We start from the raw sequence: 9,734 nt of genomic DNA, 5'->3' as shown, positions 1-9,734 counted from the left end.
TCCTCCAAATAGTATTAAATCAGTTCTCGGGGCACCCGTTTTCTCGAGCGTAACTTAGGCAGTTCAAATGACCGTTCACAGCGGCATTCCTTCGCGTGTCCTTGTCCCAGGGGCAGCCGTTTTCCCGTGCATACACAAGGCAGTCGATATGACCGTTAAAAGCGGCGCTGCTGCACGTCCTCTTGTCCCAGGGGCAGCCGTTTTCCCTTGCGTACACAAGGCAGTCCATATGACCGTTAGAAGCGGCGCTGCTGCACGTCCTCTCGTCCCAGGGGCAGCCGTTTTCCCGTGCGTATACAAGGCAGTCCATATGACCGGTATAAGCGGCTTCGCTGCATGTATCCTTGTCCCAGGGGCAGCCGTTTTCCCGAGCGTATACAAGACAGTCAATGTGACCGTAAAAGGCGGCTAAGGAACACGTATCCTCGTTCCAGGGGCAGCCGTTTTCCCGTGCATAGACAAGACACTCCATGTGACCGTTGCTCGCGGCGTTATGACACGTCCACTCGTCCCAGGGGCAGCCGTTTTCCCGTGCATAGACAAGACACTCCATGTGACCGTTGCCCGCGGCGTCTCTGCACATATTCTCCTTGTCCCACGAATACCCGGTTTCTCGTGCGTAAACCAGACACGCCATGTGACCGTTATAAGCGGCTTCTCTGCACGTCTTCATATGCCAAGTGCACCCGTTCTCCGCGGCGTACCTCAGACAATCTAAATTACCCGATTCCGCAGCCATGTCACACGCCGTACGGCTGTCCAATCCTGGCATACTGTCCCAAGGGACGCCGACTTCGTGAGCAAGTTTCAGGCAATCGATGTGCCCGTGCGCCGCTGCTTTTTCGCATATGTTTTTAAACCTCTGGTCGTTGATGGAGAACTGCGATCTGCTGAACATGGTCTGCCTATCGTTGTCCTCGTTTAGGTTTTTGTCGATTTTTAAAATTTCGAACAGCGACTCGCAGCAATCTTGGATATCGACGTCCGGTGCTTCCAGCAAGTCGAACTTGTTACGCTCGATCTTGTTACAAGCGTAGTACGCCGTTTTCACCAGGGTAGGTAGTTCGTACATATTATCCCCGTTAGGTTAGCCGTCCGGTCCAAATGTACTATAGAATAGAACTGTCTACTCTTTAAGGAAACAATTAACAGCCCGCGAGGAAAAATTATGTTCAATATTATTGGCAATCGACTTCTGACGGTGGTCGAATAACGACGTTAAGAAAACTTAGAAAAAATCAACTTAAGAGCATGCGTGTGTATAATGTATATGCGTGCAACACAGCAGGTACAAACCGTGGTACATAACTACAAAAACAACTCAATGTATTTGGATTATAGTCTTTAAATATTATAATGTAAAAACCACGCAAACAATAAATTAGGTACTATAACAAGTTACAAGTACGAACTACGAAGTACGAACTACGGAATAAATGAATAATAACAATAATAACGAACTACAGGGTTACAGACGCTATAAATGGTGTGGCTTTAATATATCCATAGACCTTGTACCATAGAATATGCTATGCTACACTACTTATTTTACGGTTATACCCACGGTTTAAGGTATATCTTAAACCGTGGTTATAGTGGTTGTACCCGACATTGAAGAAGAGAAGGTGATAACACTCGGCTTGGCCAGGAGAAAAAAAGTGGCAAAAAATAGTGGTGTGTAATTCACGAATGAATCAGTTCACTGAATTGATTCACTCAGGTGAATCGAATGAATTGATTCGGTATCTACGAAAGAGTCGATTCACTAGTGAATCACTAGTGGCGACACTGTAATTTGCGCTTTTGAGAGTGAATCAACTTGATACTATAGATAGTAGAATCACTCTACTACAACTCTCCATAGTATTCTATGGAGTGATTCTACTATTGGGGTTCAAAATAATATATAACTATATTATACTATAGTAAACTAGTACTATAGTACTAACTATACTAATTCAGTAAATGAAAAATATAAATAATTGTTGCAAAACTAGTATTGTATATTTTCCAAATAAATTTACAAAAACATATATTGTCTTCAATCTCATTTTAGTACTCAACAAATCATACTGTTATTTGGTTTTTTATGATTTTATAAATTATAAAAAATAAATAAATATATAAGTAAATATATATAACATATTAACACTGTAATACAGAGTGAGAGTGTTTCATAGAATTCATTGAATCACTGAATCATTGAATTGATTCAGTGAATCGATTCATTTTAATGAGCTGAATCACATGAATTAGTTCACTGAAATGAATTGAAAGTACCCATCACTAGCAAAAAAGTTTTCGACACGAACCACGACAAAATAAATAGGTATGCTATCAACTTCGTGATACGCAACTGTGTGTTCTCCCACCACAAAAACTACGTCATCCGTTCTCCGATATTATATACCATTATTATTATTATTATTTCTGCTGGTGAGAACGGCTTACGTCACAGTTCTTGGCGAAGTTCGGGAGGGGTGCGCGTTCTCGACCAATATTAGTTATGTTGTCATGCTATGTAGTAGTTCGTGGTTTTCGACGGCAAATTTGTAGTTTAAATAATATCCACCGGGAGCACCACAAGCTTCGAAGGCCGGGTATTTGAATCACGAACAAAGATATACTTACTCTTGGGTATAATATGAGTTCGAGTACAATTTACTTTATAATTTTATGCTAAGCGATATTTACAAAAATAAAAATGTTTATCAGTTGAAAATATCATTAAGGCTAATATTATGTATATTCAGTAATTAATTTCTTTCTTTCATATTTATATTTTCACATGATCGAGTTTTTTTTTCAGAAACGATTTAAATACATATAAGTTGTTAAAATAATTACAAATATTGATATCATATTAAATCGCCTACAAATAATTTGGGTTGCGGAAGATATAATAATATGGAGAAGTCCGAGCTGTTTATTTAAACACGTCGATACCTATACAATTATTGATATTTTGTTTCTGTTAATGAGTTCATAGGTATAGTAGGTAGTATCTTATGATAAATGATTAAATGGGCTATAAAAGCTAAAAAAAATATATATAAATATATTACTAGGCATTAAAATATATTGATGAATTATAATACCTATTTTGGGGCCAAGAAATTCAATAATATGCTCTATATTACCTGTTATTGCCTATTTTTTTACCATCCACCCCATCCATAATTCATAATTTTATACTATAAAAACATAATTTCAAGGTTTTTTTTTATACAGCTTCACAAATGATGAAACAACTAATAATTAAAAATTATCTGTTGTTGAGCATTCTAAGTTGTATTTACTTAAATATAATATTACAATATAAATAATAAAATGGATGACAACAATTTCCACACTTGTTAAAAAAATGTAGTTTCCGATGCCAATAGGCTATAAGTCTATAACACATAATAATAAACTTTGGTTATTATATATTTTTGAAGAAGTCCTTTTTTTAAAAAAAAAATAAGTTTCTTGAAAAGTTTATTAAAAAAAAAAAAGGTAAAATGTCTTATATTTTATTAAAACATATTGAATAATTCCTTTTGGAACGTCAATATAGAATGATAGTAATGATAAATTGGTAATATATTGTGTCATATTTGCATTCATATTATTTTTATTATATTCACACTGGATTAGTCAACAAAAATATGGCTGTCAAGTTTTCATGTTGGGTAGTTTTACACTTTTACCATGTCTTACATTTTTATCTGTGTTCGGGGCATGACAGTACCATAACATTGTTAGGGAACTTTTTAAACTCCTTTCAATATGATTTTAATACCGGTTTATAGTTTCTATTGTACGGCTTCTACATAATGAATTTGTAATTTAGATATGTTTGGTTCACAGGGTGTTACCACTGGGTATCTTCCCTAATCTAACTACTCATATCATATTTTACCTTTCATATATCAAACCTACTTATTGTACAAAAAGCATGTATAGATTGTAGATTTCTTCAAATAAATAAAAAAAAAAAAAAAAAGATATGTTTGGTAAGTTTTTTGATTAATATAAACTTAAAACTCAAATTTTGAAACCAGACACAATCCAGGTCAAAAACTACAGAATTTTGTAATTTAAAGATAAATAATTTATGTTTATGATAATGAAGGTGAAAAAATAATAAAAATAAAATTATATTTCTTACACAATTCTGTTAGTCAAGTATATATACATTTTTATGTCATGCCAAACAATTTTTTTTTGTATACAGCTGGTAACTTTTCTACAAATGAACATGGATTGACTTCAACAGCAACTAGTTCTTCTCGATTTAAAAAGTCAAAAAACACCAAGTGCTAAATTACAAAAATCAAAAATTTCTCATGTTAAGCAATTTCTTATGCTAGCATAAGTACAATTTGATATACTATGTCCCACGAGATAAGAGGACGGGGTGGTGACCAAAATCCTCTTTTTTGCACACTCTCACCACTTTACTGTTCGGCACAGATCATTTGCAGGCTGCGCGTGCATGATTTACCGCCTCCGACAGTCACATAGTGAGATCATTCAGGCCTCGGAACGAGTGCTGCCGTCAGTCTGCATGTGCAAAACGGTACCCTTTTCTCGTGGGACAGAGCATAGTAACAATAATTTTATATTATAATATTCTTTTTTTTTAAAGTATTTAAATTTTAAAATCATTAATATGTAAAATTAAAGAGCAAGTGTATATGGGCTATGTAGTACTTGTAAGTTTAAGGTAATTAAGTTTAAACAAAGAAATCTTTTTATTAACACCTATAGTTTGGTAAGGATTTTGCGTAATGCTTATTTTCCAAACAATATTAAATCATTAGGTTTAGGGAATGAACATTATGCAAAATATTGTAATCAACTATAAAATTAAATAAATAATCTCTTCAAACAGTTAAAAACAAAAATTAGAAATATGTAATTTAGTTTTCAGAAATGATTTTGCTAATTTAGGTTTAAAATATAAAATAAGTGATCATACAAAAAATAGCTACACATAACACAGAAGTGTAACACTTTAGTATGGAAAACCTAAAATTATTGCTACAATTTGATTTATTTACAACATTAATATTAATTTTTTTATACTCACTTCATAATTTTGTATAATCTTAAGAGAAAATTTAATGGGTTTAGATTCTAGTTTCTTAATTTTTTTCTCTGGATCTTTTGAATTATTCTAAAAACATAATAATAATAGTTACGCTGTTTAAAAGTTTTTAGTATAATTTTATAATTACTTCATCTTTTGTCAAGACACAAATAGTATTATCATCTGAAAAAATAATAGAATCATTTCTCGAAGCATCAAATGTAATACAGTTAATTGGAAATGACCTATTTATTAACTCTGAAGGCGGGTTTAAAAATAATTGTTCTGAAAAGTCTGTATATTCTTGTCTACTTAAATTATATTCTACAACCTGAAAAATAGAAATTCAATATTATTACATTTCCATTATTTTAGTTGCTAAGTAATTAATTACATTTCGATTTGCATAGGCTATAACGAGATTTTCTGTCGTAGGATGAATCTTCATGCTTGTTGGAGAACAATGATATTTTGGTAAAGTACAATAATGCTGGAACCAACACACCATCACAAATTAGCATACTACAAATAATTATGGTTAGTAGTATACTCTTACCTTTCCTTCGTTGAACACAACAATATTACTTTTTCTATCAGCTGCAACAACATATTTATTCCATTTAGACACTTCCAATAAATGTATTAAGTCTTTGAAATCTATAAATGATAAGTAAATAAGTAATTAGTACTATAAAATTCTAATATTTACAAGAAAATCTTTAACTTACAGGGAGTAGTATCAATGCAGTATTTAGTCGATAAATCAAATTTGTGAGACATCTCTAAACAGACCAAAGTATTTTCATGTTTGGTAGCAAACCACAAGTATTTGCTATCAGACGAAAATGCCAACTGAGTGGAAACATCACATTCAACCGGTTGAATTCCCGTCTTTTTAATCATTGGTTCACAAGTGGCAGAATCCTAAGTAGTAATAAGGTACTAAGTTATATTATAAGGAGTGTAAACCCATAATGAAATTAAAATAATATATTATGTGATTGACAAATAAAAATATATTGAATACCATAATCAAACTAAATATTTTAAGTTTTTCTTCAGTTGAATAAACAACCCATGTGCCATCAGGTGAAATTGCTGAACATCGTACATAGTCATTTTTTGAATATTTGATGGTTACCAGTTTAGATAATTTGTTTTCATACTTATGTTTATCGCCCAAATACCAAACGTCTAAATGGCTCAGATGTAACATCAACACATAACGAGCTTCTGATGCTAGAGATATGGTAGACTGAAATGAATATAATAATTTTAAATTAATTTAAAGTTTCTGATATATATATTTAACTTGTTCAATTAAAGAAAAATAACTAACAGACATCAATGGAGGGTATTTAACCATATGTTTTGGAGGATAGCTGCTCACCGATAAGTATCCATCAATGCCTATAGAAAAATAAATGTTATTCCTATACAATATATAACCATAAAGATAAACACAATATAATTACCTCCTGAAAATAGTTTCCCTTTAAAATGAACTAATGACCGTACTTCTACTGTATGTGCCACTAGTTGTACACTTCTTACCCATTTGTTGCATTCAAGACTCATGTCAGATTTCATGGATATTAGCTCATAACATACAATAAGTGGATCAACACCTAAAAATATTAAATTTTAAATAAATAAATTATAAATTAACACTATTTAATAGTTTTATGAACAATTATAATATAGCGTACTGAGTAGCGTAATTGTAAATGACATTTTACCATTTAATATAAAACTATTAAACTGTAATCACCTAACTATAATTTACATTAAATTAAATTTTATACAAATAAAGTGTTGTTCAAAAAATATTAAAGAACTTATATTAATTTAATACAAAATAAAAATGAACACAGTGAAGAAACCTAGTTGCCAATATAGTACTACAAAAGTTTTGGTGTTGAGGCAGTTATTAGATGTTTTGAATACATGTTAAAAACAAATTTTCATTAAGAGGATGTCACACCTGCATGTGTTGTCTCAGTCTTACAAATGTACAACATAGCAAAAATTGTTTTGCGCGGTACAACTTTTATCTTTCTGCGTTTGTAGTAGTTGCTCCAAAATTTCTGAGCATATAGGGTGGACAATTATTTATGCAACAGCGTGCCCATATTTTAGATGACACAAATACAATAATAGTTATTTTTTTTTTTTTTTTTTTCATTTGCTTATAAAAAATGATTGGATAGTGCTATTAAAAAAAACCGGCCAAGTGCGAGTCGGACTCGCGCACGAAGGGTTCCGTACCATCATCAGCTATAAACATGTTGGCAACACTGCTTATATTACATATTAAAGGATTTTTAGTATTTGTTGCTATAGCGGCAACAGAAATACATAATCTGTGAAAATTTCAACTTCCTAACTTGCATGAGATACAGCCTGGTGACAGACGGACAGCAGAGCCTTAGTAATAGGGTCCCATTTTACCGTACGGAACCCTAAAAAAGAGCACAGATAAAGTTCTTCTTTACGTGTTGTGAAAATTTGGTAGTTCTACAACAAATATGGTACGAGAAAAGTTGTCTCGTGCAAAACAGTTTTTGCTATGTTGTACATTTGTAAGACAGAGACAACACATGCGGGTGTGACATCCTCTTAAGTTATAGGTTTTAAATTAAAACCAAAATCTTCTACATGTTATTATCATTTTACAAAAGTATACAACACAATTTATTCTCTGCATTTGATCAAGTATATAATATATAAATAATATTTTCATGCTATTTAGTAGTATGGGTGAAAACTGCAAATAGTTCTTTAAATTATAACAATAAATACCAACCACTGCAATAAACTTTAGTCTGTGATTCATCTAAACATACTGTAAGTGCAATTGATTTAAGTGCTTGGTAATTGGCTATATTTGTGCCTTTATTTCCATCCCAAAAACATAATTTACCACTAAAACATAATATAATGGTCAAAACAGTAAAAATCACATATTTTTATAAACCGTTAGAGATTATTTTTACCGAGAATCAGCACTAATAATTGTGAAATCATTGGTGACTGCTATCGATGACACAATTGTCTCAGTTTGACCAGTAGGAAGTTTGTGTAGAGCATGACCACTTCTTCGGCTGTAAATACGTAAAGCATTTATGGAACCCGTGACCAGCCATTCACCACTTGAATCCCAAGAAATACAATTAATCTTACCTATAAAATAATATTTTCTTTAACTTAAAATAAACAAGTTATTATAACATAGATTATTTTAATACCTTCTTGTTTGTCCATTAATCTGTCATAAGTCAAACCGTCTGATGTTATTTCAAATATATTAATATAACCATCTTGAGTTCCAGCCTATATTAATATATTAATTAAAAACAAAATAAATCGGGTTGTATTTAAAATGTTAACTTACGGCTAAACGTCCACTATTTTTATGAATTGCTATACACCAACACGATCCAGACGTTACAGTTTTGTTATACTGAAACACAAACACGATAAATGAAAAAAAAAATCAAAACAATAAATCACTGGTGAATTGCATAACTATCACTCACCAAAGGCGAAAGACTGTGCAGGTCATGTTCCGTAACAGTGCCGTTTGCACTGCAACTGAACAACCTTCCGTTGTACCATGCAAGGCCCTCAACACTGCTGTCGCATATCAACACCCTGTCAATGTGCGGCTTGTAGGAGACGTCCCATACCTCAATTGACGCGTTTGACCTGTAGACCAAAATGATCAGACACGTTCGGTCGATGACGGGAAAAACATTAATTAGTGATATACCCACCTTCCTACAGCTAGTTTTTGAGTCTCGCTTTCGATGACCATGCATTGGATCGACAGCAGTTCGGGTGAAAAAAAATTCACCCTGTGGACGTCAAACGAACCCATTAAAACTGTCGGGTCGTAAGGCGCATATATCAATGAAAATTGAAATAATTAACACTTTTTGATTTTTCTCATGTACAATTTTTTGAACAAAGTGGCTGTTAAAACGTCAGATGTAAAATCGTAAGCCCAACTCGGGACGAGACAGTTACAGATTTTTAAATGTTTGTACAATCAACAACGCATGAAACTATGAAAGACACATGCCCGCATAGACATTCATATTAATTCATAACTCGCATGTTTTAGACCAGAAAGTAAATAAAAACGGTTCATATCACTAGAAAAAATACGGTTTATATCACTTTCATGGTTGAAAAATATAATATCAATTTGGCTTGGAATAAACAACAAATAACGTTTATCACTGGCCGCCGAATTAAAAAATATTTAAATTTTCAATATATTATTATAATATACAAAATACAAATACAATTTCACAACTGAGCAAGGCCGTATCTGAGGGTGGTCCAGGACGTTTGGATCCCCCCCTAATTTTTTTCAATATGTCTTATTTTTAACCAAATATCGAAACATAAATTCAACAAAATTACAACATACATGTAGTTTTGGACATTCTACACCCTACACGTCAACTTCTTGAAGTTAAATAAAAAATCTTACACATAACTATTCATTATTTGAATAATTAACAATGGAAATAAATCATTATACGTTATTCCTTATGTTCAACGTCATTAAAATTGAAATATTTATCTCGTATGAACATTGCTGAAGTTATATTGTGAAATTCAAAACAAATTACTACCTATTATACCG

The 9,734-nt window shown here is 32.5% G+C and overlaps 2 protein-coding genes across 2 annotated transcripts; both read right to left on the bottom strand.

Annotated features, from left to right (window-relative positions):
* LOC100159563 lies at window positions 1–1,548 on the bottom strand. Its single transcript, XM_001943055.5, has one exon. The coding sequence runs from the start codon at window positions 1,070–1,072 to the stop codon at window positions 20–22; it is 1,053 nt and encodes a 350-aa protein (XP_001943090.1). The 5' UTR covers window positions 1,073–1,548; the 3' UTR covers window positions 1–19.
* Window positions 1,549–3,992: 2,444 nt separating this feature from the next.
* Window positions 3,993–9,213, bottom strand: LOC100168462 (U3 small nucleolar RNA-associated protein 4 homolog). Its single transcript, XM_001943125.5, has 15 exons — window positions 8,854–9,213; window positions 8,617–8,785; window positions 8,472–8,540; window positions 8,326–8,410; window positions 8,074–8,260; window positions 7,884–8,002; window positions 6,553–6,705; window positions 6,417–6,487; window positions 6,105–6,332; window positions 5,806–6,001; window positions 5,634–5,734; window positions 5,472–5,567; window positions 5,226–5,408; window positions 5,078–5,164; window positions 3,993–4,304 (listed from the first exon to the last, which is right to left on the bottom strand). The coding sequence occupies exons 1-15, from the start codon at window positions 8,955–8,957 to the stop codon at window positions 4,185–4,187; spliced, it is 1,968 nt and encodes a 655-aa protein (XP_001943160.2). The 5' UTR covers window positions 8,958–9,213; the 3' UTR covers window positions 3,993–4,184.
* Between the last annotated feature and the right edge of the window lie 521 nt (window positions 9,214–9,734).

The sequence above is a fragment of the Acyrthosiphon pisum genome, chromosome A1 (assembly GCF_005508785.2).
Source record: "Acyrthosiphon pisum isolate AL4f chromosome A1, pea_aphid_22Mar2018_4r6ur, whole genome shotgun sequence".
Lineage (NCBI taxonomy): Eukaryota > Metazoa > Arthropoda > Insecta > Hemiptera > Aphididae > Acyrthosiphon > Acyrthosiphon pisum.
This window is presented reverse-complemented; position numbering and strand designations above follow the sequence as displayed.

Bases quoted from the DNA above. Each gene is read 5' to 3' on its own strand.
- LOC100159563 (XM_001943055.5), bottom strand. From the start codon at position 1,072: ATGTACGAACTACCTACCCTGGTGAAAACGGCGTACTACGCTTGTAAC.
- LOC100168462 (XM_001943125.5), bottom strand. From the start codon at position 8,957: ATGGGTTCGTTTGACGTCCACAGGGTGAATTTTTTTTCACCCGAACTG. The intron at 5,568-5,633 runs GTAAGAGTATAC...TGTTGGTTCCAG, and splicing joins TTGTGTTCAACGAAGGAAAG to CATTATTGTACTTTACCAAA. The intron at 5,165-5,225 runs GTAATTATAAAA...TTATGTTTTTAG, and splicing joins GTGTCTTGACAAAAGATGAA to AATAATTCAAAAGATCCAGA.